The sequence below is a fragment of the Rhipicephalus microplus genome, chromosome 8, assembly GCF_043290135.1.
Source record: "Rhipicephalus microplus isolate Deutch F79 chromosome 8, USDA_Rmic, whole genome shotgun sequence".
Taxonomy (NCBI): Eukaryota; Metazoa; Arthropoda; class Arachnida; order Ixodida; family Ixodidae; genus Rhipicephalus; species Rhipicephalus microplus.
Window position 1 is genome coordinate 8603492 of NC_134707.1, and position 27165 is coordinate 8630656.

At 44.1% G+C, this 27165-nt stretch overlaps 1 protein-coding gene across 4 annotated transcripts in view; it reads left to right on the forward strand.

Moving 5' to 3' along the window:
- mv (lysosomal-trafficking regulator mauve) overlaps positions 1-27165 on the forward strand; it is a 111349-nt gene that overhangs the window by 55134 nt on the left and 29050 nt on the right. For all 4 annotated transcript variants that reach the window (XM_075870935.1, XM_075870931.1, XM_075870932.1 and 1 more), the window contains 18 exons: positions 863-1029; positions 2755-2884; positions 6466-6575; positions 6939-7016; positions 7828-7925; positions 9480-9572; positions 10111-10341; positions 11519-11613; positions 12608-12676; positions 13847-13978; positions 14233-14480; positions 16040-16237; positions 19282-19421; positions 20026-20131; positions 20210-20271; positions 20524-20570; positions 23062-23214; positions 24046-24290. In XM_075870935.1, coding sequence (XP_075727050.1) covers positions 863-1029; positions 2755-2884; positions 6466-6575; positions 6939-7016; positions 7828-7925; positions 9480-9572; positions 10111-10341; positions 11519-11613; positions 12608-12676; positions 13847-13978; positions 14233-14480; positions 16040-16237; positions 19282-19421; positions 20026-20131; positions 20210-20271; positions 20524-20570; positions 23062-23214; positions 24046-24290 — 2402 coding nt within the window. The remainder of the gene's footprint in view (positions 1-862; positions 1030-2754; positions 2885-6465; positions 6576-6938; positions 7017-7827; positions 7926-9479; positions 9573-10110; positions 10342-11518; positions 11614-12607; positions 12677-13846; positions 13979-14232; positions 14481-16039; positions 16238-19281; positions 19422-20025; positions 20132-20209; positions 20272-20523; positions 20571-23061; positions 23215-24045; positions 24291-27165) is intronic.

A 27165-nucleotide genomic window follows, 5' to 3' on the forward strand; every position in this document is an offset into this window, starting at 1 on the left:
TTAGGCTCGTGGCGCTTGGCGCAAGCGGTTGGTTGTCTCTTGCGATAGGTCTGCCGTGCACAGCACTGCGGGCCATTGGCAGTGGGCGCACGGGGTGAGTCAGGCGTTAACGACACCGCCCTGTTTGTCATGTTGTTGAGCGTTGTTTAATATTGTGTAAGGATGTGTAAGCAGAGTGGATTAGGGAACAAACGGGGGTTAAGGATATCAAAGTTGAAATCAAGAAGAGAAAATGGACTTGGGCCGGACATGTAGCGCGTAGGCAGGATAACCGCTGGTTATTAAGTAAGTCACTGGATTCCCAGAGAAGGCAAGCGAGTTAAGGGGAGACAGAAGGTTAGGTGGGCAGATGAGATTAAGAAGTTTGCGGGTATAAATTGGCAGCAGCAAGCACAGGACCAGGTTAACTGGCGGAACATGGGAGAGGCCTTTGTCCTGCAGTGGACGTAGTCAGGCCGATGATGATGATGATGAAGAAGAAGGATGTCTTAGCGGGTTGATCACGATTGGTGTTATAATCATTCGGCTGACGATATCGTCGATCAAAAGTAGCTAAATAAATGTGTTGTCTTGGTTTGGTCTGACCGCGTCTGCTGCGTCGGTTCACTGTAAGAGCATGGCGCTTACTCGCCATTTCGAGACCCCACAAACGGGAGGAAAAATTTATTGACAACTCGGAGCACATGGACACATTGCAAATTTGTTCTGCGACACCTTGAAAGGTTTCCGAAGGGTTAAGAAAGAGAAATTGATGACCGCCTATTTGTAGTACAAAGACGTCATGTCGAAGACATGTTGAAGAAGTTCAAGCGTATGCTACAACTAGTACAAGCCAAGATGCTAGCCGTTTCTCTTGTTGTAGGTGCTGGAGGCATACCTGAGCAAGGCCTCTAGTGAAGTCGAGGCTCACTTTCTTAAGGCTAAAGGCTTCCAGCTGCTAGGTCTCCAGTTGGCCCACTACCCTGCCACCGCTGCCCTAGTCCAGTCGTGCTGCCGGATCTTGCTGGGTCGACCCCTGTATCTGGCCAGGTGAGACGTTGGCTTGATTAAAATTGTTCTGAACTTACCACATTGAAGACGTCTTACTGTACCTTCTCCACCCATTTTGTACGAAGGAATATGATGACGACGATAATTCTCAACGGTTGAAAAAGCTTTAAGGCCTTCGTTAGACCAGCTCTATCAGGAATCAGGTGTAGGTTAAGTACAGACTGGTCGGGAGTCTATTGTAACTTTACCTTTTTGATGAGGGGTGCTTAAAACCTGAAGTCACAACTGCGCCTGAACCTAATTTTGGCAGTGTGTACCCGTAAATCACTTGACGGCCTAGGAGCAGTATAATGGAAGTTGGGTGTGACACCCAGAAGTCATGTGACGCAAGTGGGAGGTGATGTCATGGGGAAGAGGAACATGCAATGAAAATGGCAATGGTGCCTTTACTGAATTTCAATTTATTGATTTGAGTTCTGACATACCATTTTATTTTAATGGACACAGGTGTCGATTCTTGGCCTAGCTAGATTTGCGAGGTCAGATAAAATGAAAAGGCTTTTATCAAACCTCCGCGTAACACAAGGAGACATTGGGTCATAATATGAGTGCATTAATATAAAAATAAAATAAGGTATACTTTTAATATACTGACATTACCAATTATGTGGAAATTTAATTTCGTGCTGTCAGAAAGTAGCTCACTATCCGATAAATGAACTAAACACGTAGGTGGAACGTCAAAGTATAGACGGATGCTCAGTTGTTCCGAGTCCCACTTATAAGACCTCCATTAGTGACATTCTTGCTTATTTTTGTCTATTACTAAAATTAGTGATATCTTCTTGCACATTGCATGATTGAACTTTCTGTAGTTGGCAATGCTATGAATCTAAGCCAGTCCTGAACTTTTGTAAGTCCTGTTTTTATTGAAAAAAAGTGTCAGCCTATATTCAAGTTATACGAAAGCTCGGTGCAAGGAAGGAAAGAATCAAAGGCGCAAGGCATCAAGGTTAACCAGAAGAGAGCCCTGTTTTGAGTTGTACAGTACTTCACCGCAAAGAAGGAAAGAAACAGAGGAAGAATGCATCGGGGTTAACCAGGAAAGTGTCGGTTTAGCCTCTCTACACTGAGGGAAGGACAAAGGGCAAGAGAACGATGAGATTGAGAAAAAGGCACGTTATGCAGTATAAGTGTACTGCCTCTGCACACTGCATTGAAGTCATGTCATAGGCGCACCTTATAAGAGACACCTATTTTCAACGGCGAGTTTACTCTGCCATACAAATATCTTGTATACAGAGACAGCGCTGCGCAAGTCTGAAGTGACATGTACGTTGATTTTCACTTGGCGCACTTGCTGACACCAACGCAGTCGTGACGGCAAGCTACAGTGTCAATTCAAGTGACTTTACACCCTGGTATGGCTAGGTATGGCTAGGTTAAGGTCGGGTACCAAAATATTGTTAATAGCTGCTTGTGTGTCACCAATGGAGCCACGGTTCTGTTGCGATGGAAACTTCTCATCTTGCATGAGTGCCTAATGAGAAGCTCCCACCGTATGGTGACGTCGAGATACAGTAGGAACTGAAACTAGCTTTTTTTAAAAACACAATGTAATTACTTTTTCAAGGTGCACTCACACTTACCGATATGTTTTCTAAGTACCTAGCCTTTCCTGTGATTAAAAAAAAAAAGAAATGAAAATTTTTGTGTCAGTACTTTTTTAACATTTGGCTTTTGTTTTGGATTTGACCTCTGCAGAAGGATTCCGCATGGCAGCATACCGGATCAAGCCTCGAACAGAGCATCTGTCACCCTTCTGCTGTCGCTCCTTCCTCGAACAGTGCACGATGCCGCTCTTTGCTTTGGGACACTTTCATTACTGCAACAGGTACCTCACCCATACAAGGGATTATACTTGGGTTTGTTGGTATATTGTATTGATCACAAATGTAACATAGACACAGAAACAAAGTGCTGTTATATGTCTTTGTCTCTATGTTGATGTTTTTATTCGGCACTCAGTTTAGGCAAATTATGTAATAAGCCCATATTTAATAGAGTCTCTTAGCAAGGTATAGAAATATGGTACACAAATATGGCAAGGCAGTACAGTACAGTAGCTCTTCGTTTCCGCTCGTTCTGTTTTTATTGCTTCCAGTTCTGGTGCCAGTGCGTCTCCCAAACGACAGGTTCCTCGTTAACGATGCATAGGCCTGACAGGCAACAATGAGGCCTGACATCCCCACAGCAGTTTTTTAAAAAGCCTTCATGGTGTTGGGGTGCCTTCACTGGCACACACGCAACTACCGGAAAAAAAGGAGTGCTATCGTCATACAGTAACATATTTGCATACCGTATTTTCATCACTTGCTAAAGGACTTTATTATGTTGCAGTAATAATGAAACAAGTGTAAGATTTACTTCATTAGCCTGGTAGTTTGGTTATCCATTTCTTTGAGGTTTGACTATTGAGATCTTTCATTCAGCGTCACTGCTGAGCTATCGTTTAACTTGTGACATTACATGTCGCAGAAAGACAAAGATTGCCTACTAGCAGTACCTCAAATGAAAGTTATAACCTTCCGCTTACGCTGCACGAATTGAACAAGGTACTCTCTGCCGGTAAAAAAACGGCAACAGGGTCTGACCAGATACACTACGCAATGTTGGCACACCTATCCCAAGCATCCGCGCGGGCAATTCTCCAATTCTTCAACAAAATATGGGACTCTGGCATAATGCCTGAAGATTGGAAAAAAGCCATAGTCATACCATTCCTAAAACCTGGTAAACCCCCAACAACCCCAAGTAGCTACAGGCCCATTGCATTAACAAGTTGCCTTGCAAAAACTTACGAAAGCATCATAAATATTAGACTTACTTTCACTCTAGAATCGGAGCACCTAATAGACGCACACCAGTGCGGATACAAAAAGGGCTGTTCCACCACTGATCACATTGTTAGGCTGGAACAAGAAATACGACAAGCATTTCTACACAAACAGTTCTGTCTCTCGGTCTTCTTTGACCTAGAGAAAGCATATGACACAACTTGGAGATACGGAATTCTCAGAGATCTAGCTAACTTAGGGATTCGCGGAAGAATGCTGAACTGCTTACACGATTTTTTATCGAATAGAACTTTTCAAGTACGTTTGGGTACGGTACTGTCACGAACATTTGTCCAAGAAAATGGTGTACCACAGGGCTGCATTTTGAGCACCACCCTGTTTATAGTAAAAATGAACTCCATCAACAGGGCTATACCCCGTACAGTCATGCACTCCATCTATGTTGATGATCTACAAATTGCATGCCGAGCCTCCAGCCTGTCATCCTGCGAAAGGCAACTCCAAATTACAATAAATAGGCTTACGAAATGGGCCGACCAAAATGGTTTCCGCTTTTCAGCCCAAAAAACCACAGCTGTTCTCTTTACACAAAAGAGAGGACTGTTCCCTGAACCCGCGCTCAAACTATACAACATCAACATGCCGGTAAAACAAGAACACAAATTCCTAGGAATCACATTCGACCGAAAACTAAACTTTCTGCCACACATAAATGCACTGAAAACTAAGGCAAACAGAGCACTCAATGTGCTCAAAGTACTCTCCCATAAATACTGGGGTTCCGATCGATTCTGCCTCATACGTATTTACCGATCCCTTGTACGCAGCATTTTAGACTACGGATGCATAGTCTACGGCTCGGCGCGAAACTCATACATCCGCCGTCTTGACCCTATACACAACCTCGGTCTCCGTCTGTCAAGTGGTGCTTACAGAACATCACCTGTGCAAAGTCTATACGTAGAATGCAATGAGCCCCCTCTATGTGATCGAAGAGCATTACTAACCTTGTCATATGTTTTAAGAATAAGGTCGTCACCTGAACACATCTGCTATGAAATTGCCGCAAAATGTGACTCGCGCTCACACTATCTCAACAAACCGAACCTAATCAAACCACTTGTCCTACGTTTCGAGGAATACTACCGCTTTTATACCATCCCTGTTGAATCACTAGATGTCGCTATTAAACCACCAAGACTGCCGCCATGGTTTGACCTGTCACAGCTATGCGAATTTTCACTTAGCCGTTTCAACAAAAAAAGCACCCCACCAGAACACATAATCCAAGAATTTTATACACTTCAGCACGAATATAGGGATTACGAAGAATTTTACACAGATGGCTCAAAAACGGAGGACCACGTAGGTATTGGGATTGTGACGACGAAAAGCGCAATTTCTGTGAAAGTACCTCGTAGTTTTTCCATTTTTTCAGGTGAAGCTTATGCCTTGAGTGAAGCAGTTCGGAAAATCATCGCTGAAAAATACAAGAAAGCAATCATATACACCGACTCACTAAGCACACTAAAAGCACTACATATAAAATCCGAATGTGAGCCTATAGTAGGCGACATTCTAAACATGGTATACTTAAACAGCCAGGCAACCTGCATCCGTTTCTGCTGGGTCCCAAGTCATGTTGGGATACCTGGAAATGAAAAAGCAGATAAGTATGCTTCCCAGGCAGCCCATAAAACAGTAACAAAAGTAAAAATTCCCCTTAAAGATATCCAGAGAACAATTCGCCTGGCCCTACTAGCAAAATGGCAAAAGCAATGGGACATCTGCACGAACAATAAGCTCCACCTGGTGAAACCCACACTCGGGGAATGGAAGACCTGCCGTCACCAGCAACGATTTATTGAAGTTGTATTATGCCGACTTCGCATTGGACACACACACTTGACACACAACTTCTTACTCGCAAAGGAAGAACAACCAACGTGTGAAAAATGCCAAGAAGCGTTAACACTTATGCACATCCTAATCACATGTCCTACCATTGAAACACAGAGACAAAAACATTTCAGCAAGCTATACAAACAACACGTACCTTTACACCCTGCTTTGTTTCTAGGAGATGACCCTCTAGTACCTCTGCCTGACCTGCTAAACTTTCTGAAAGAAAGTAACCTGTTAAAAAAACTTTAAAATCTCATCTTTTTATTGTCCATTCCTGAAAGTCTTGTGTCTGGCGCAGCATAGCCTTAGCTGCTTTTGCGCCATAAAAAACCAAATTAACCTAACCTATTACATGTGAGTTGTCCTCGGAAAGCTGGGTCCACTAAATGCCGTTTTTTAACTAATGCAGGCTGGCGATTCTGTTGCAACAATCACCTACTAACTTGAAAATTTTTTTTTCAGCAAGGGGGTGTTGCAGACACTGGGGCTGATAATATTGTGCCTTTGTTTTTAGTTGATCGCATGTGCACATCTGTACTGTTAGGCCTTGAGGAGGAATTCATCAATAAAACTGACATTGCTGACAGAGAGTAACGACAGCAAATAGAACCTCACGAATACAGTAATTGGGTACTTATCATCATGTATGAAAATGGAGGGAAGCCATATTGTTGTAATGATGCGATTTTAGAACTTCATGCTTGTTTTCCAGCTGTGTGACAATGTTGAAGGTGCAGCGCGACTGCTTTATTCCAACGGACTGGGCGAATCACTGGCGTCCACGATCGTGGCCGCTCCGAGAGAGCTCATCCTTAGCCGAAGGTAGGAAGCACTAAATCTTGTACGTAACTTGAACAACTGCATTAAATTAGAAGAATTTCAATTGTTCAGTCACTTGTTAGTTGCAGACTGGAAAGGAAGTCTTGCTGTTTCACTTGCGACATATCTCCATTCTCGAAGACCAGAGTTCTTGTAAGATTGTGCAAACATAAAGTGTGGTGTCGTTTTCATTAATGAGGTAATGGCTTGGCTGTTACAGCTGGCTGTATCTTTAGTACTTTTGAAATGGATGGCATTCTTGAATAACGATCTTAACATTTATTCTTCTTGAGGTGTTTTCTGTGGTCATTGCACATAGGAGAATCTTCCTTCATGTATTTCTTGCGTTCTGCAAACGTTTGGCAGCCCAAGTACGGGACATGGAGAAGGTTTTGTTGACCTGGTGCTGGCTGTGATCAGAAGCGCTTCTCTGGCAACATCAAGGTAAGTATTAGGTATTGACGAGTAACTGACAAAAATCAAGCAAAGCTCGTTATTTTACAATTATTGTATAAATAAGCATAGCGCATAGGGTGCAAATGGTATAGAGGACTTGGGACAAGCATACTTTTCGTTGCATCAACCTCTTGGGCACAATGTTATAGTAACATGGGGATGCTTGTGAAATGTTTATGTGACACCTTGTTTAATGACTGTACTTTTATGTGACACCTTGTTTAATGACTTTACTTAAATGAAATCTTAGCTGGTGATGCAGTAATTGAACAGAATAATGACTGGTGGTGTAGTGGCTTCATTGGGGACTTTTTTGATTGACTGCAGTTTAGTCGAGTAAGGAAGGTTTGTAGGGCAGAAAACTTTTCCGAGTCTAAATGTAGACTTACAGGTGTAACTAGTCTTGTATGATACAAGACAAAAAAAAAATTTGGAAGGTTTTTTTGTTTTCTTTATGCCCCAGAAGTAACAATATGTACAGCATGAATTACACCTGCACCTGTATTCTATGGATTCCTGGTATTCTTTAATGCATGTAGGTACTGATTTCTTGTTCAGGAAAGGAAATTCTTCTTCTTTTTATAAAAAAAAAAAGGAAGCATTGCTTGCACGTCCTTTGTGCAAGATGGCAGAGGCACTTCTTTGTAATAAAAGAAGCGCTAATGAGTACGAACACTCGGAAAGGACACAGGACAAGCGCTAACATGCCCAACTGGCGGTCATCCTGAAAGTGCATTTCTTGGCAGTTGTGTGGAGCGAGAGGAGGCTTGTAACTGCTTTGTATGTTCTTTTGCTACAGGCTTTCAATGGAACAAAGTGGGAAGATCTCGATGGAGTGTTTCCACTCACTGTGCAGTCTCTTCGCGCGGCTCTCCGAGGCACACAACACACGCTGTGGTGAGGGGCTGACCTCTGATTGTTTACTTTCACAATTAAGATGTTGAACACTCCCCCCCCCCACACCTCCTTCTTTCATCTCGCATAAATTTTGATGTGGGATGAACCTTTGATTGTGCTGCATTTTGTGACTTTGTGATTGCACAAGCGCAAATAACAGAATATAGCCCACAATCTTGAAATTTTGATTGGCTCAACGCTTGGCGCTCACACATTGTACACATGCTTTATGCACACATAAACGTCGAAGAGCTACAGCCTGTAAGAATTGTAGTGAAGGGAGTGTAGTGGAGTATAATGAAGAACAAGAGTAAAGAAAGAAGCTCCAGATTACTTTATTTTCCCGACGGACAACTTTTTATACAGAAGACGACACAGCTTTCCATAAAAAAGACAAGCCTGCTTCGACGGTTTGTGTATATTTTTTTTTATCACAAAGAAGAATTATATGGACACTCTCTACGGTCTTTAATCGTCACGAATGCGTCGAAATGCGGGAATTCTTATAGCCCGAGTGCTTCAACATAGCCAATTTATAAAATATGGGTTATATTATGTTATACCTCATTTAAATAAACAACTTCATGCATTTTTGTTAGTGCTTAGTCTTTAATATTTGTTTCTCTATCGACACTTCGCTGTCTTTCTGTTCGAGGTAAGCCAGAGGTTAAATATGGTAGAGGTGCATTCTTGTTGGTGTGTGAGCTTCGTATTTACTTTTTTGAAGTAAATGCAGATGCATAAATTACAATTGACAACACGGTGTCACATACATCTGACTGTGTGCCATTCAATGCTTCTTAATTAACAAGACAAAGAGTTCATGGGCTCATTTTTCTTTGTTAGGCACAGTGCTAATTACAAGAAAACAAGCCAAGGAAAATATAGAGGATGTTATTTGTAGCAATTATGATATAAGTGTAAAGAAAGTAATGTGGGCGAAAAGAAAATTTTTACTAGCAAAGACCGGGCCTGCTACTTAATGCTACTTGATGCTTCCCTGCGCTACTTCATACTAGCGGTTTTGTTCAATGAGTAATGCATCCCAATATGAAACCTTAGTTCTAGAAATATTATTTGTTCGAACTAAGGAACTGTTCATTTTCAAAAGTTTTTGCTAACGAGATGTGTGACATTTCAAATTAGCAGGTGCAAATTGTAATGAAGTGCAAGACCTGCTACCTCGTCATTCTAATCCTCTGATCACATTATCTAGGAGTTGATACCTCATTTCATATCATATATCAGATTGTACAAGTGAGCCTTCTATAATAATCATTAATTGTGTGTACTTAGTTGCATAGATTTAAGAATGGCAGGCAGCTTAAACCTCTGAATTTCGTATTGTTGATTATGCTAGACAGCTTGTGTTATGAACGCTAACTAATGTTAATTTTCTACTGCCCAGACCAGACCAATGTTCAGGAAATGTGAATGAAAATTGTTGACCAAGGGCTCCAGCCACGTTCCTTGTTCAGCGATTTCATTTCAAATGCTCTGCCATACTTGTGTTCTACCGCATGTTGTGATTAACGACATCTTTCTGCTGTACAGGTGAGACTTGCAAGGTTGTTTCGTTGTTCAGGGAATGCCAAGCGAAGTTGTACCTATCAGCCCTGGAACACATTGAAAGTTTCTGCACTGACGGTGAGTGTGGTTACATTCTATGGCAGCGCTTTGTACCTATTGCAATATCTTAGTGATTGCAACATCTGGTGCTGCACAATAGGTTGTGGGTTCGATATAAATGAGGGTAGAAAACGTGGTCACTCACCATGCTATGAGAAAACGTTAAAGAACCGGAGGTGGGCAAAATTTATCTGCAACCTCCTCCTAAGTTGTTCTTTACAAGCTACTGTGCAACCTAGGTACAAGCTTAATGCATATATGTTGCGAGGACTGTGTGGCAGAGGTTGCCATCCCAAGGCCAAGATATGACACCACAGTTGGTCCCGTAATCATCATCATCATGGGCAAGGGTAGCAGCAGTTAGGAATAAAGGGAATGTTCGATGAGACGATGTGCACTGTATCTTCCTGCCAATGTAATTGTGTTGGCATCATCGATTTATCTTGCACTTCTTATTGCTAAGTTCTAGACCAATAAATCTTCACGTTTCAAAAGGAATAGCACAGCCCTGAGATGGTTGAACTGTGCAATGATCAACAAAACACGTCTGTTACAGAAAAGAGAAGCCAGTCGTCACCGTCACTTCTGGAGGCATTCGCTTCCCTACCGACACCAATGGCACCAGATGTGGCACCACTGTCACCGGACGTTCACCATGGTGGTCGACACGTGAACTACACCGAGGCGAACGGGTCGTCGCATGAACACTCAACACCCTCCATGTCGACTCTGTCCCGAGAGCTGGGGGCATGGTTTGCTCTTGCCTGCGACTTCATCATATATCAAGGTGTGCGGTTTTTTCTTTTTTTTTCCAAATTTTAAATGTTTTCTGTTTAACGGGTAAACTTTTTCTCCCGCATAATTGAAATATGGAAAAACGCAGCGATGTCTGTTGCAGAACATAATAATAAGCCCAAAGTCTAACGAGCTCCGTATGATCACTTGTTTGAGTGTACTGCTTCATTCTAATGTATTCGGCGCATATGAGTGTGTCATTTCATTTTGCTGTATTCAGTGTTTACAAATAATGCTCATTATTATTTGTTACTTACTTTTTGTCTCTGTGAGAATACTCGCAATAGGGTTGATGTTATTGTTAAAGTACAGCCCCGCTTCGGTGGTCTAGTGGCTAAGGTAATCGGCTGCTGACCCACATGTCGCGGGATCGAATCCCGGCTGTGGCGGCTGCATTTCCGATGGGGGCAGAAATGTTGTAGGCCCGTGTGCTCAGATTTGGGTGCACGCTAAAAAACCCCAGGTGGTCGAAATTTCCGGAACCTTCCACTACGGCGTCTTTCATAATCATATGGTGGTTTTGGGATGTTTAACCCCACATATCAATTATGATTGTTAAAGTACATAAGCAAATAAATAAAAATGATCTTCATGGATAAATATTTTTCAAATTGCTGGAAAGTGATAGGGAGGAATCACTCAGTATAGGAAGTCGAAGTTAAGTTTCTGGTGTGATATATGAGGACGAAATAATGAGAAGGTGTTAAATTATTGTATTTACGCACCCTTGTGCTCAGATATTCATGTATATCAAAAGCTACAGCGTTGAATGCTTTGGCATTCAACACATCACATTTCAAGTTGAATCTTTATTTTTGTCTTCAGGCAGATGCACTTGCTTCATGCAAGCTTTGTAAGAATTACGAAAAGTCAACATGTACTAAATTAATATTGCCTTTTTTTTGTCATGCTAGATTCAGTTGCGGCTGCCTCAAAAAAAAAAAAAGAATTTTGAAATGCAGGGAAGTGTTTTTTTGGTGGCCCTAGCATGACCTCTGCAGACTGGATCCACTTGTGAGTGATAGTGCATAGGTTGTAGAGTGGTGCGTGAAGGAATTTGAGATTATGGTGGTCGAGTTATTTTATACTGCTTGCTGTATCATGTGAGGTTAGCCTTTTGGTTCAGGTGTGTTACGCTTGGCACACGGTGCACGTTTGGTGTTTTGCAGAGTTGTCTTGCGAGAGACCACCAACCGAGCTTTCACTGGTGTCGGTGCTGCTGAAGAAGGCAGTTGCTGGTACTGCCCTCAGTCACCTCAGCAAAGTAAGCAGTGGGCACACTGTCTGAGCATTTTGTGTCTGTTACACGTTAACGTTTTCAATGCTCTTTTGTGTTCGCTGCTTTGATTACATATTAGGATAAAACTTGTTCATTCAGATTTTTTTAAAGGTAAGGAAGGAGGGAGAAAGGGTATTGAAGACATTTAAGACATCGCATAATTCACATGTGTTCACATGGAGGCACATGGATTTGTGTCAACCATTAGTATGTGCTTATGACTTGATCGTGCAATCTATTGTCTCGGAGAGACATATTTTAATAATATATGTCAGCTATAAGTATTGTATGGATTACTTATATGTTCTGCCATTTTGTCATGAGCCTAATAGTGCAGTCACTTTACTGATCCAAATTAACATAAAAGTAAGCTGTCTAAGGCTATCTTGAAGCCAATTGTATATTTGATATCATTTTGGAGAATGGAATCGTGACAGTAAAGGTATCTGGCTAATTGCAAATCTTTCAAGTGAGATGTAATATAAATTGCCAATAGGTTTCGATTTTGATTATGTTAGGTAGGCTGTATGTTAGAGAATGTGTAAAAGTTAAATAAATGAAAAATAAAAGAGAAATATGTGTGCCAAGAACTAATTGATGCTGAAAAGCTGTCATAATGATATATAGGTGTTGATAATGTTATCCCAAAAGAGAGAAGAAATTGTACAATTTCTAAACTTAGGAGTGGTGAAAATAATGTACAGATATGAAAATGTTAAGCTTTAGTCGTTATGGTATTGTAGGTGTTCTTCACCGCATTGTGCTCAGGCAAGTAAAAGTCGCGAATGTACAGCTAATTGTTAATAATTGTTGCAACATTCAAAAATTTTCATATACGCCAAAGATGGATGTGTGAATTATGAACTTCTCACTGCATGTTCATTTTTGTTTGTTTGTTTTGCTCATGTTTCTGGTTTTTATCTCAAGGCCGGGAATGTAGTTGCTCTACAAGTAAGCCACCATTGATTTGCTCTTTCAGAAATCAAAACGCAAGCTTTCGTCTCACGAGAGGCTGCTAGCATCTCTGAAACAAGTTTTCCAGCCTCAGGTGGGTTTCCATCTTCTCCGATTCTGAGATACTTAAAGGCATCGTTACGGTTATTTTGTTGCTCAGATCAACTACTAATCTTTAACTATACTTGTCGGTGAGCTTAATTCATTCTAGTGTGTTTTGTGCCAGTTTCATATCTCCCACTGTATTTACTTACCTTCACTCCACAGACGTACATCAAAAATGAGGTATCACTATTTTTTAAACTGTTAGTGCAACGACATCATTATCGAAATGCACTTGCCTTCATTAAGATGGTGATCCCCGTATTCAGAAACACTCCTTGTCTTGAACTTGACTTGCCACCGCCTTCAATGCAGCGGGTTCAAAACACCTTTGTGCTGCCTTGGCACTGCCTAAAGACAGTGTGTTCCAGATGCGTTTGTGTTGCATTGAAGACGGTGACAAATCACGTTCAAGTCAAGGAGCATTTTCGAACATAGGGGTAAGTTTTCCATATGGTGATTTTGAGACATTAAACCCAACAAATCAATCAATCAATGGAGGTAAGTTTCAAGTGTTTTTCAGAGGGCATTAATTTCTAACTTTTTGTGCTGTTAACCTGAAAACTAATTAGTTTGTGATGCTAGTTTGAATTTTTAGTATAGATATTACGTGGTGGAAATTTCGAAAATTCAGTTATATGATTGAAGGCATTGCACACTTTTGCTATCATTAATGCCAGCTTGTACAGCCAGCATAGTTTCCATAGTAATGTAATGAGAGTGAGTGTGCCAGTGACCTGTACAGTCATCGACAGCAATGACCTGGGGAGTCATACATTTGTGAAGTAGTTGGGACAATTGTTACTGTCACATTTATCACATGCACCTCTTCTTTTGCAGCTTCTCGCATTAGTAGTTGATAGCCCCGCCACGGTGGTCTAGCGGCTAAGGTACTCTGCTGCTGACCCGCAGGTCGCGGGATCTAATCCTGGCTGCGGCGGCTGCATTTCCGATGGAGGCGGAAACGTTGTAGGCCCGTGTGCTCAGATTTGGGTGCACGTTAAAGAACCCCAGTTGGTCGAAATTTCTGGAGCCCTCCACTACGACGTCTCTCATAATCATAACGTGGTTTTGGGATGTTGAACACCGTATATATATAAATCAATCAATCAGCATTGGTAGTTGATACTGATTAATGGCCCCACTGTATCTCTCGCGACAGCTCTCAAGGCTTTGTGTCAACCTTCTTGCTCCTGGCCAGCATCCCACACTGCGCGTCCACGTGGCGGAGGTCCTCATATCCTGCGAGCAACACAGGCAAGCCCTCAAGGCCACACTGGGATCGTCGAGCGATGTACGCAAGTTCACCCTGTGCTTAACCTAGTCGATCTAAAATTGACTTGATCTGTGAACTTTGACACACAGCACACCTAAAATGGATGGCTGAGCTGGGTTGTGTTATGTAACCCACAAATACGGGGCTCAGATGGCTGTCAAAGAAAGAAGTGTCGTCTCCCGTCTTTTTTTTTTTTTTTTTCGACTCTGTTCCTTGTACTACTGATCATTTTTCACGGCATCAGTTCATAGTGGCCGATTCGCGTGTTTCAGATTCGGCTGCAAGTGAGGACCTTTGCTGAAGAGATGCTACTTGCATCGGCAGCTCGTTCCGGCGCTAACGTTGGCAGTGCGGTCGTGTCGCTGGTGGCCGTGCTGGCTCAGGAGCTGCCCAGTGTCCTGCCGAGAAATCCAAGGCATGAAGTTCAGACCGACGAGAAGCAGATCAAAGAACGCTGGTTGAACCAGTGGACGGCCCAGCGGGAGGCCTGGCTGTCACAGACTGCTCTCGGCCCCGAACGGTAAAGGAAACGGGTCTCGATTCGAATGAACTTGATGTAGGCTTGAATGAAATGAGGGGAACTTGAGGGCTTGCTTTTTTTTTAATATTACATGCAACCTCAATAAAAGCTATCAGACAATGAGGCCAAGGAAGGTATGTGGGAGGTTATTTGTAGTTTCTTAACTGTATTGTAGTAATTACAGTATTCTAAATGTTCAGATATTACAATGGAAGGAGAAACAACTTGCCCCTGGCAGTGACCGAAGCTGCAACCTTCGGATAATGCTTCTGATGCTCTACCATTTGAGCTACAGTGGTGGTTGTCGGGCTGTTGACTTTATTGGATAATGCTGCGCATGCATGCCTGGTAGTACTAGTCATTGTCACTCGTAGCCACTACGGCGAATGTGGAACGCTCTCTATTGCCAGTTTGTGTCGCGCAGCTTGTAATCCTCTTGCAGTTGAGTTGATTGATGGCGACTTGTTTTCATGGATATTGTAAAGAACTGGCATTGACACTGCTTGGAAGGTATGCTTAGGAGTGGTGAGATATTTTAGGACTATTGCCTACTATTCCTATGCGAGGTAGCATGGAGCTACCTTTCTATTCCCATGTGAATACTATTCCCATGTGAGGTAGCATGGAGCTTATTTTCTTGCGTTCACAAAAGATTCTTGCTATGTAGCGAAAATGAAGGGCCTGTGCCTAAGCAGTTTGAGGTTTATTGAAATTGGGTGGCAAGAAACAAGCAGCAGTTATAGCGATTCAGCTGAACGCAGCAACCATGATCTCATTCTGGTTGGGATTCTGCTTAGGTACAGAGTATAAAGATGAGAATTGCTTGAGGGGCTCCTATTTTCGTTAGACACAACTAATTAAACATAGAGACAGTCAAGCAAACGAAAGCATAAGAGACGTTATTTGTTATTTTTTTTAAGTTAGAGTGTAATGACCTAAAGTCAAGAGTGGATGAATGACTGCCCCTTCCCTCTATGGGATCTGATCCCACAATTTTCGTTGTGTTTATGAATCCAGATTTTACTGACAGAAAAGGTGATTTTTTGTCCATCTTCATTCAAATCAAAACCATAGCTGTTCACATAATGAAGACAACAAATAATGTACCTCATGCTTTGCTTTGCTTTGACTGTCTGTTGGTTTCATTAGTTGTACATAGGCACAAGTTACTCTTTATTGTTACAGCAGATTATTCTAGAGAGAGGGCAGAACTCTTCTAATATCTGTAAATTGAAAATTTGTGAAGTACATCAACTCAGGGCTGTCTACAGGGCCCCCATTGTGGTGATGTGGCTCGGCCTACCCAAAAGCAGCGGCCTGGTGCTTTGTCAGCTTGAGCTGTGGTGTTTCTTAGGACCTTAATAAATTTTTCTGCCTATCTATCTGTCTTGATGAAGCAAATTCAATGCTGTAATATCCATTTGAAGCACTCGAATATTTGTACACACCTAATAGATAATTATTTTTAATGCTGCAAAACAAGTCGGAACAAATCTTTGAGCTTGCCGAATCTCCCTCTGTAATATGAGTTGAGTGCCTGTCGCTTTTCTACGTCGCAGCAAGAATAGTCGACTGAGGAAACTCGAGTCCAAGGCATCGCAGGTGGTTGCCGAAGGGGCCAAGGTGACCCGCTCAGTCGCAGAACTGCTTCATGCACTTCGCAAGGAGGTACTACACGAAGCCAAGGCAAGGTCGGGTCGAGACATGGTGCTCAAACAGACTTGGTCACGCCTGGCAGCACAGCTCACGCACGAAAGGTGCGTTCATGTGCTGTGTGCACACTGGTTCAGATGTCTGTCTATTCTTATTTGTTGCATCGGATAACTGCACCATACAGATCGTTGCCCTATAACTACACAGAACATCTATGCAGTAGGAATACAGTTAAACCTGCTTATAACGAATCTCCATATAACGAATTTCTCGATATAATAAAGTTTTTCTATTCCCCGCTGTTGCTCCATAGAAGCACACATATTTACGACCTCTATGTAACAAAGTAACAGTGGGAGACAACCTTGATATAACGAAATTTCCCCACGGACAATCTAGGAATTTCGCTCCTCATTTTGTTACGAGCATGCATCTTCCGTGGCTGTCCCGCCGCCAAAAAAAGCGAAGCGGCACGGCGTGCACAGCGCACCAGGTGAGAGCAAGCGCTCGTTATGGTGCGTGGGAGAGCGCGAGGCGGGCGGGCGGGCTTGCACCCTATGATGAGCTGGCGTTGCTGCCGTTCCTGCCGCCGCGCATGCGAATGTGCCCCGCCTCCCCACTCCAAACCAAAATAAAAAAAAAGGAAGAAAGAAAACTACTTTTGTGCGTTGGCAGTGCCACGCTTAGTGTCACATATGGAGGGTGCGCTGCATATGGAGGGTGCTTTACAAAGCAGTTTTCCGCAGTATCCGCGTCTGTGTCCGTGTCGTTCACTCATCATTTTCGACGCCGTGCGCGCGTGCGTAGTTTCACCGCGCGTGCATGGTGTGGCCGCTGACGACGTTCAGCTTTGCTTTTTTTTTTATTGCCGTAGCATTTATGTGGAGAGTTGTGGCTGATTAAATGCAGTCACCGCCGCAACCGTCATTCACTGTATATGTACGTATCCAACATGAAAACTCAAGAAAGAAAGGAAAAAAAAAAAAGCCGCCCGCTCTCGGCACCCAGTTTGTCACGATGCGCCGACACACGCTCATCTCCCACGCGTACTTTGCCCTGCGAATAGAGGGAAGAGGGGGGGGGGGGGGGTAGATGACTGTGCGTGCGTGCTTATCCTTCTGTGGGGAAAATAGCGCCTTCGACTTTGACCGGAACAATTGCGTTTAGTCGCCGGGCGCACAAAGATTACTTGGCTCGCTGGACAGGCGCCGTTTGCGAAAAGAGTGCGCTATTCAAGAACAACGAAGTAAAAACTGGGGCACTTGTTAGTTTGCACTCATATCTGTACCTGTGATTACGTTTCATGCCTCGTTTTTGTTTAAACAGTGCGTTAAGTGTCGAGCGGTAAACATCGTTAGTTTGCTCTCGTCCTGCGAATTGTACTCATGCGTCATTTGTGCGTGAGCAGCGCATTGCACGTTTCAATCTGCTTGCCGTTCTTAGGGTTACATTCAAAATTGTTGCTATTGCAGTCATTAATTGCTTCGCGTTTGCGGGGAAACTGTGACTTTTCTCAATTTCGGACAACCTTGTCGTCCTCACTGAGGGGATGTCAGACGAGGCAATTCATGGGAACTCTCCAAGATCACGGTGACGACGGCTCTTTGGAGGTTGACTGGTCACCTGCTTTGCCGTCTTGCTCCGCACCGAGAGTCCGCAGGCTGGTAGCTTTCGCGATTAGCTGATTAGTTCTGGCAACACGACGGTGCGTTGAATGCAATGCAATGAACCCGATAGCACAAAATTGTAATGGTACATGAAGTAAGGCTGCACCCAATCCTTTTGGATCGGATATCACGGAACTCCTACAAAATGCTGGTGTGAGCAAATATGGCTGCTCCAGGGAGAAGTGCTCTGTTCACACAGTTCCTTCGCGCTGAAACTGCACTGATACTCGCTGAGATAGCAAGCGCACCAGCCATCGCAACTGCCCTTAAAATCCAAGTTAATTATTGCTACTCTTATTCGTTGCATCGGATAACTGCACCAATTATTGCTACTCGAGCGATCCCCTCCCCTCACCCCATCATACCTGTGTTGTTTCATGCTTGTTCAAGACGTGTGGTTTACTTTCTGTTTGAGCATTCGACGGCAGTTCTAACACGCGGGAGATGTTATCTTATGCACTTTCCAGGTGATAGGAATGGACTGACTCATTTGATCTCTGCTTCAACAGCGCTCGCGCGCTTTTACCCGCTCGTGAAGTTACGATGCGCGGGGGCATCTTATCAATTTGGACTTAATACGGAACATGGTGGCGACGGAAAAAACCCACCGAGTGTGTCCATGTAATTGCTATTGCAATAATAATGCAGATTTTTTTTACTGTAAAATAAGTGTTTTGGGTTAGCTCTCCTTCAGTACCCCTCTTGTTTAATTCGCGCATTTATTTCCCGAATTTTCATACTGAACCTGCATATAACGAAAACCTCTTTATAACAAATTTTTCCGAGACTTCATCAATTTCGTTATATCCAGGTTTAACTGTACAGCGTAGAACTGTTAATGAGTACTACAGACGAAGTTTAGAACTACCCAGTAATAATAATAATAATAATAATAATAATAATAATAATAATAATATCTGGCTCAACATCAATAACAAGTACACTGTAGTGGAGGGCTCTAGAAATTTCGACCACCTGGGGTTTTTTAACATGCACCTTAATCTAAGGACATGAGCCTCCAGCATTTCACTTCCATTGAAAAGTGCCTGCCTTAATAGGATTCGAATTCGTGTCACTTGGGTGAGCAACCAAGCCATTGGAGGGAGATATCCAAGATGAATGTGCAAGATAATTGCATTCTGACTCAACACTATAATTATGCAGTCAAACTATTCAGTAGTAAGTTGTAATAGAAAAGGGCAGTGCACCTTTACTGCAGATATATGTATGCAATGGAGCTGTGAATTGTGACTGTATGATTTGATCGCTCAGTATAACATTGAGGACAATGCAGGGAACAAGGCAGCAAAGAAGGACAAATAGTATATTGTTTTTGCTGTCCTATTGGTTGTGCTGCTGAAGGTTATGACCAGACTTGGAACAGAAGGGAGCAAGTTACAACTGCTCCTCAGTCAACCTTCGACAGTGTAGGATGGATATGACAGCATATGATTGATCTCTGATGCGCTTATTGTGCACAGGGCACCGTGGCATCTTTCGGAAAGTTTTCCCACTGCCTGGGAGCTGGACCCCACAGAAGGTCCGTCACGGATCCGGCGACGCCTGCGACGGGCCTTCCTGCCAGTTGACGAGAAGTTCATGCTTCCTGAACACCAGAAAAGTCAGTCTCAACACCACTATTTATTGAAATGACTGCGCTCGGCATAGCTGCAGCACGCTTTTAAATTTATGGTTTAGTTTGGTTGCTTGCTGTCTAGACTTTGGCAATTTACTTCAAAAGAGGTGTTGTAGTAAATTGATTGTGGTAGATAAAATTCTTTCCTGGTTTTGTATTCCCCACATTTGGCATTTGTTTGCTTATTTTTGTTGTGAGACCCACTTTGGTACCATCTGCCGAAATGGCTTGGCAGCAGTGCTGTTGTGCTGTTGCTTGCAAGTTTGGTTACCTGTGGCATTTTAATGGCAGTGTAGTGCAAAGAGTGCTTGTGTAGTCAAATTTTTATGCACTTCAACAAACTCTAAAGGGTCAATTAAGTCAATATTCAGTTTTTTTTTCACTATGAAACATCTCATAAACAGATAGTAACTGTTTTGACTCGTGATGCTCGTTCTTTATATATGACTATTATGCAAGTTTGTTCAGGAGTTGCCTTACTGAAACATCTTTTGCAATTTGTATGCATTGGATGGGCGAACAAGTTTATCGGCATGACAGATGTGTAAGATTTTGACAACTTGGGCTTGGCCATTTTTTTTCCCTCCAGATCAGAAGGTGGCATTGCCGCCTCTGCACTTCCTCTACGACACAGGTGCCTCGCGCATGGAGTCGGCCACCTTCTTGCACCATCTGTATATCAACGAAAGGATCACGTGAGTATGACGCATGTTTGAAACTCACGTGTTTAATTTTTTGCCGACTTCTGTGTAACCCGAATAAATCTTTTCCAGTCACACCTGCAAGTGCATCAAGATCTGCCCCTCGTCGGACATGCCTGGAGAAGTTCTGCTCGGTGAGCTGCAAGAGACCATGCTTTTTATATGGTAGACCCTGATTAAATTGAACCTGACAGGACCATGAAAATGTGTTTCTTTTTAAAGGAGTTTCATTTACTGAAAGATGAACGGGTGTGCCGAATACAAGTATAAAACCAATCGTATAAAAGGCAGTATAAGAGATTTTCATTAGCTGAGAGTCTGTTGTATTGTCACTACTGCAATGAAATTTCTTAATGCATATTTCCTTCACGTCTCTTTTGACGCAGGTGAAACCAGTCTCCAGTTTGTGCCCGACCAACTCGGAAAGTACAAGGTAAGCTTCAAGAAACTTGTTCACTTGGTTCACTTGTTTATTACTCACATACGATGGACATTTAGTCTCTTGTATTAAGTGTGAATACACTTCATAAGCGACCCCAAACCATCCAACGCCGTCGGCGGCATCCGCAGTCATCTCTTTATCTTTAAAAGAAAGAGGACTTGGCGGGCCGCAGCGCGACGCTCTACCGAATAAGCCACGGACGTGACGCTGATAGTCCCTCTCCCCCTTCGCTCGCACCTCCGCTCTCCTCGCTCGCTGCAGCTGCGTGCGCACCCCTCTCTCTCGCGCGACCGCCTTCTCTCTCAGTCTCCCGTCGAGAGTGGGTCGTGCGATGGATGTCCCGGAGGCAACGCTACCATCTGGATATAATGTGCGTTACTGACACCGATATCAGTGTTGCCAACTGATTTTAACTTTACTCCCCCTCATAGCATTCCCCCGTGCATTCGCACTTAACCATGTTCACCCTCGGGGAAATGCTTGGGAGTTTTTTAGTGATGCCTGCAGCATGGCTTATGGAATGTTTACTGTAATACCTGTCTTTCACTTTTGCCAGCTCATGAACAGATGGGCTGTTGGTGAGATGATTGGGTTGAAATTAGGCTGATCAAGCTAATGATTGTTACAGAGGTGACAAGGTTAAAATCGGGTAGTGCACCTGACTGCATGGAGTGTTGTAGTGTGCACGTATCTCACAGGAATACGTGCCACTAGCGCTGGTTCGAACTCAGCGAGCCACAGGGCTGCGTTTGCTGTCGCCTCGTGAGCTAGGGCTCCGCTGCACGTGCACGTGCAAGCAGCAGAGGAGCTGAGCGTAGCACGACAAGCACATAATACTGAGTTCAAAAATTTTAACACAAGCTGGTGACCGATAAGATCCATACCATCTGTCGTGAGAAGGAAATGAGGACGAAAGCGAAGACGATGTTCAAACAGTGCGTGCAAAGCAACGCGAAGAATTGCCATTTAACAATGATGCTTCGCAGTGCGTAATAAGGATGCATACCTTTCAGAAATCGAGGAAGGAAGGAAAATAGGAGGAAAAGAACAGCAGGGAGGTCAACCAGCCTATAGGCAGCCGGTTTGCTACCCTGCGCATGGGAGGGGGATAGGGGAGATGAAAGATAGAGAGCAGAGAGGGAAGAAAGATAAACACAGCACATTCGGCAGCACACGCGTGCACACTCAGTCATAGTTTCAGCAATCGAGCTGCCCACATCAGGATAGATCGTGGAGAGCAGGAGTGACGTTGATTTCTCTCACCCGGAACCGGATGTCGACTGTGGCGCCGGACTGGGTCTCACAAGACGTTACGCATGCACGGTGCGAATCAAGAGCTCCCTGGACAGCGAACGTCTTTCTTTTCTCGTTCGTCGGCTCTTTTATTCTTGGGGCTCGTGTGGATGGAGTTCACCAACGGTGCCTTGGGCCCTCAGCGAATGCTTACCTTTTGTTGCCTCTTCCAAACGCTAGGCCGAAGAGCGGTGTGGTGTTTCACGCATGGTCATGCTGCGCTAAGCCGTACCTATGGAAGCCAACGTGAGCGATGTTTGCCCTTGCTCGAGCGATCGGGTCCGGTGGTCACTGATCGCGAGGGCATGCGGCATAGTTGTGAGGAACCGTTTCCCTCAGCGGCGTGTTGTTATGAGCTTTTTTGACCGCGAAGATGCACTCACGGCACCCTTTGTGTTGCACTTTTGCCCGTGGCGTGGATAAGCCTCCTTTGCTTTCTCGCGGCCTTTGCAACCGGTACTGTACTGCGTACTTGGTGTTGAGAAATAAAGTCTTGCAAACTGTTTGAGAGCAGTATCGTGTACTTTCTATGCTGCACTTGGCCCATTGGCTGGTTGAAAGGGCACTTGTGCAGCAACGTTAGTTGTTCACTCAAGGAAATAGTGAACGGGGCCCTGTGGTTCACTAACGTCGAGCCCAAGCTAGTGGTCATACTCCTGTGGGATATGTGTACACTACAATGTGCAGTGGTTTCGTTATATTTAGTGTATTTTGTATACAGAACACAGGTAGGCGACTTGCGTGTTTGCATTTGTTTTTTTTGCATACATTTTTAATTCTTTCACTACAATGACTTTTCAAATAACAAGCCAGCTGATTTTTAGTCGTCGCTTGAGAGTCGTATCGAGATTTCACAGTTATGAATAATTCATCCCTGGACCAGGGGTGCTGTTCTGAACCATGTCAAATTTAGCCATTGGAAAACTGTGATTGGCTTAGAATGCCACCATTATGAAGTTTGAGTGCCCAGTAAAGCACTCCAGAAAAAATATTTTTGTGAACTGGGATGATTTATTTCTGAGGAAATCATGTGGATTTTCTTTTAGCTTTGTGCTGCAACTGGTTGGATAATAGTTCTTTTTTTATATCTTTTCTTTTTCTCTATGCCTTGTGGGCATCGGTGGAACTGATTCGGCATATCCTGTGTTTTTTGGCTGCTGCCCCCCCCCCCCCTTTTTTATACCTACAGGGCTCCTTGGGGGAAGTTGAAGCCAGGCACGAAGTGTGGCCTTATAAAGATGTCCAGGAAGTGCTCCTACGAAGGTTCCGGCTTCGCGACAACGCGCTTGAGCTCTTCCTGCGCAACGGAGTCACTGCGTTGCTAGCCTTCCACACGACACAGGTAACTTTTGCGGGGCAGCTCATGTTTGATTGGCATCACGTGTAGTTCAGCAGTTCCATAGCTTGTTAGGGAGGTTTCTTGCCTATCATGTGGATAATAGGTATGGTAATGAGAGATTGAGAGGCATCAGCATAGATTATAGTTGAAGTATAGTAGGCTATGCTCTAGTTCAATTGAAGTGTTGGGGAATGTAGCACAATGAGCTGATAATCTGTGTTGCATCAGAGTGACTGGGCTGTAGCAAAGGAATAGAAACAGGCCCTAGAATGGCTGAGGATTGGCTAATAAAATAAAACGACGGAATGTGCAGACATAAGAAGAGGTTATTTGACGCCAGACTGGGGTAATTTTACACTGTTGAGAGAAGTTCTTGCGCCGTAGTTGTGCATGTATAAGGTGATGGGATGATCACAGCAGTGATGATAATAGCGGACAAAATATAGATCGGCGCTGATCCTCATGACGCAAGTGAAACTTCGTGATGCAGGCGCTCTAGAAGTAAATTAGGACAAGGTTAGGCAGAAGCAACGATTCTACAGTTTTCTGAAATCATGCATCCGAAGCTGTAGCTTCTTCAAAAGTCGGTCATCTTGTCTCAGTGTTCTCCAATGCACAGTGTACACATGAATTAGTATTTGTTGTGATTGAAGGTTTTGGTTTTGTGATATAAAAGATGTGCTAATAAAGTGGTAGTGGCTGAAAAATTTTTTTTTGCTGATATATTACTGAAAAATCTTTGGAGATTGCTGAATTTGTCAAAATTACGCAAACTACGCACTTCTGGACCTGGACCTAGACTGCCAACTGTTGCTTTTTTTTCTTTATTGTTAGGATCGGAACGAATTCTGTCGTCAACTGTGGCAGTGCCCTCATCTGGACCTAGATCCATCGGAGTCGCTGGAATCGCTGAGTCATCGTTGGCAGGAGCGATGCCTGGGGAACTTCGACTACCTGACACAGCTGAACAAGTTGGCCGGTCGCTCTTTCAATGACCTCATGCAGTACCCAGTGTTCCCGTTCGTGCTCTCAAATTACGCCGACGATGTGTTGGACCTAAGTGATTCAGCCAACTTTCGGTAGGTTCTATTGGACACCACTTCTGTAATAATTCTTTCATGATGACTGGAGCATTTTACTTTGTAAAGTGGGGAGATGTTGGTTGCACTTTTTGCAGTCTGCGTAATGCCAACGTTGCGGGTTTGATCCCCATCACTAACAAGTTGCTTCCTCATTTTGATTCTTCTTTAGGTTGTAATTGTTACAGTTCAGTGCAGATTAAGACAGACAACCTATGTCACTTGAACAAGAATATTGAAATAAGCCAGAAGAGCATCGAAATCGTAAGGTTATAACGCAGCTCTGTTTGAGCATGAAAAAAAAAAAGAAGCCAGTGAAGAAGGAAATACAGAAGAAAGGATGAGCGCTATACTTCCAACTTTTGTTCCTTGCAGGACATTACAGCACATTATATGGCTCACCTGGTTTAAAACGTGTGCCACTCACATTATAAAAATCTTGATGAAGTCATGCCATCACGCTATGGCTGCTAGTTTTGCTGGACTAAGCAGACGCTTATCCATGACAGGCTATCCAGCTAGTGTTAATGCAGGTTTGAGTGACTGTGTGCTTGTTGCATGGTTCACATAGGTGGGTATGGCTACAGGACAATGCTGAGCCCGATGCCAGAAAAACCGGTGTCATACCGTATGTACACAAAATTTCACACCATTTGAAAAACATAGCCCCGAGAGAAAACGTACACGTAGTGTTGTCGGCTCCAGCAAAACTAGGTCGACTATGCAAGCTTACGAATTCTAAGAAGCCGCATCGGACCAGTACAAAGAAGCGTGTGACTAGGTTTGTTGACTGTTCTCTAGTTGTTGTGCAAATGTTGCCTCTGTCGTGCGACACAGTTTACACATGACAGACTGGTAGGTGTGTCCATTACCCCCTGCGCGAGCACTGTAACAATGTAAAAATGAGTTTCTTCTGGTAGTGTTCTGACTATGCATTGTAAGACGTGTGCATGCACTCCGTTGTTTTACCAATGTATCATTTCGGTCCGCAGCCAGAACCAGCTGACACGAGAAATCATTGAGGTGAACTCTATTGCAAAATGTGCGGTGCTGTGTGTGAGTACGCCATCTGTAACCTGATCTGAGAAAGAGCTTGATTTTCTTGGGCGTGGGCAGTAATATACTGATCTTGAATTGTTAGTTTAACAATCTGCTTAAAGCTACATTTTCTATCACGTGTGCTGCGCCACACGCTTAAGGGGGGGCGCGGCAAGTAAAGTGCCGATTTTGGTCAAAATATGCGATTTTCTGATTTATTTTTTTTCGTAATCTTCAGACCTTCAACTTCCTTGTTCTAAAATATTACAGCGAAACGTGCGCTACAAATCCCGCAAATAGTGTTTTTGCCGAGGCTAGTCGCCGAAAAGTGCGAAAAAAAAGCCCCTGAAACGGTGTTGTTCACGCCGCACAAACGCGCCAAGTTGTTGACCGTGGGCCGCCATTTTGGTAGCTTTGGAAAGAGGAGAAAGCCGGCTTCCTGATGGTCGCGGTCTCGTATTTCGCCGAGTGAAAATAAAAGCGCGAGGAGCAAGTAAAAAAACGAAAACGAAGAACGGCAATTGGCTGCGCGGGTCACGTGGTAGCAGGCGCGACCTCTTACTGGTCAAAGCTGCGCCGCGCACCTTGGCAACCTTGGAAGCGCGAGCGCATCTGCGGCCGCCGTGTCGAGAATCATCCGGCGTGCGCTTCGTTTTTTGCCAGTTTGCTGTTTTTGTGATAGTTCGCGTGCTTTTTTTTACCAAGCTTTGTTTACATCGGTGGTCTCTTCTGAGTGCTTGCTCATACTGCGGTGCTATGTTGCCGCAAAAAAAGTTCCGGAGCGTCCACAAGTACGGCAAGCGTCGGAAAGCTTGGAACAAAGGGCAGACGACTGCGGCTGCCGTCCCAGTCGCAGTTCCGGACGGAGCATGCTCTTCAAGCGTCACGGAGCCTCTACTCAGACCCTTCGCTGATTGTTGTGAGGCCGAGAGTGTGGAAGGTGCCACATCGTCGTATGTCAGACCGCCGGATGCCGTCGACCGTGATGGACGCTCTCGCAAACCCGCTTGCGGTGGCACCGCGTCGGCAGCCGTTGCAACTCCGGGCGTGCGCGCGTCGAACATTCTATCGCGAGTTTCGGCCCAGATTCCGAGCAGTGAAGAAATCGCGCAGCGGGCGCAGACAAGGCGGGATGTTTTGGATGCCGTAGCATCGAAGTCCGCTTCAAAGCGGAAGCTCGAGCTTCTGAACGAAGGCTGCGACGAAAATGACGGCGGTAAGGACTCCACATTCTTCATTGTAAATAAGAAGATGCTGAACGGTCTGCTTCCGTCAGTAAAGTGCAACAAGTGCGACGAAGGGTCGATACGCCTCGAGACTACGCACTGTCTTGGACTCGCAGCGAGGATGGAACTTTTTTGTGACAATTGTGGCAGAGTGAACAGTGCGTGGTCGTCCCCGAGGTGCTCCGGGCAACAAAAAACGAACCCCTTTGAGGTAAACGTGCGTGCTTTGAGGGCTGTGCAGTCAGTTGGCAGAAAGCAATCTGCCATAAATGACATTTTTTCTGCGATGGACATTTCGCATCGAGCACTGCACCACAAGTCCTACCAGAGACTGCAAAGCAAGTACAGCCACCCTGCTGCCACCACATCAGCTGCCACCCGCATTGAAGCAGAAAGTGCACAGAAGGTGCATGACATTTACAAGGACCTAGGAGGAGTGCCAGGCAACATTGACGTCATTTACGACGGCACGTGGATGACGAGGGGGCACAGAAGTCATATTGGCGTGGGCTGTGTAATCGAGCTGTACACAGGCTTGGTCTTGGACCACTGTGTCCTGTCCAACTACTGCCAAGGCTGTGCTGTTGGCCCCAAGCCTGGTGACGACAACT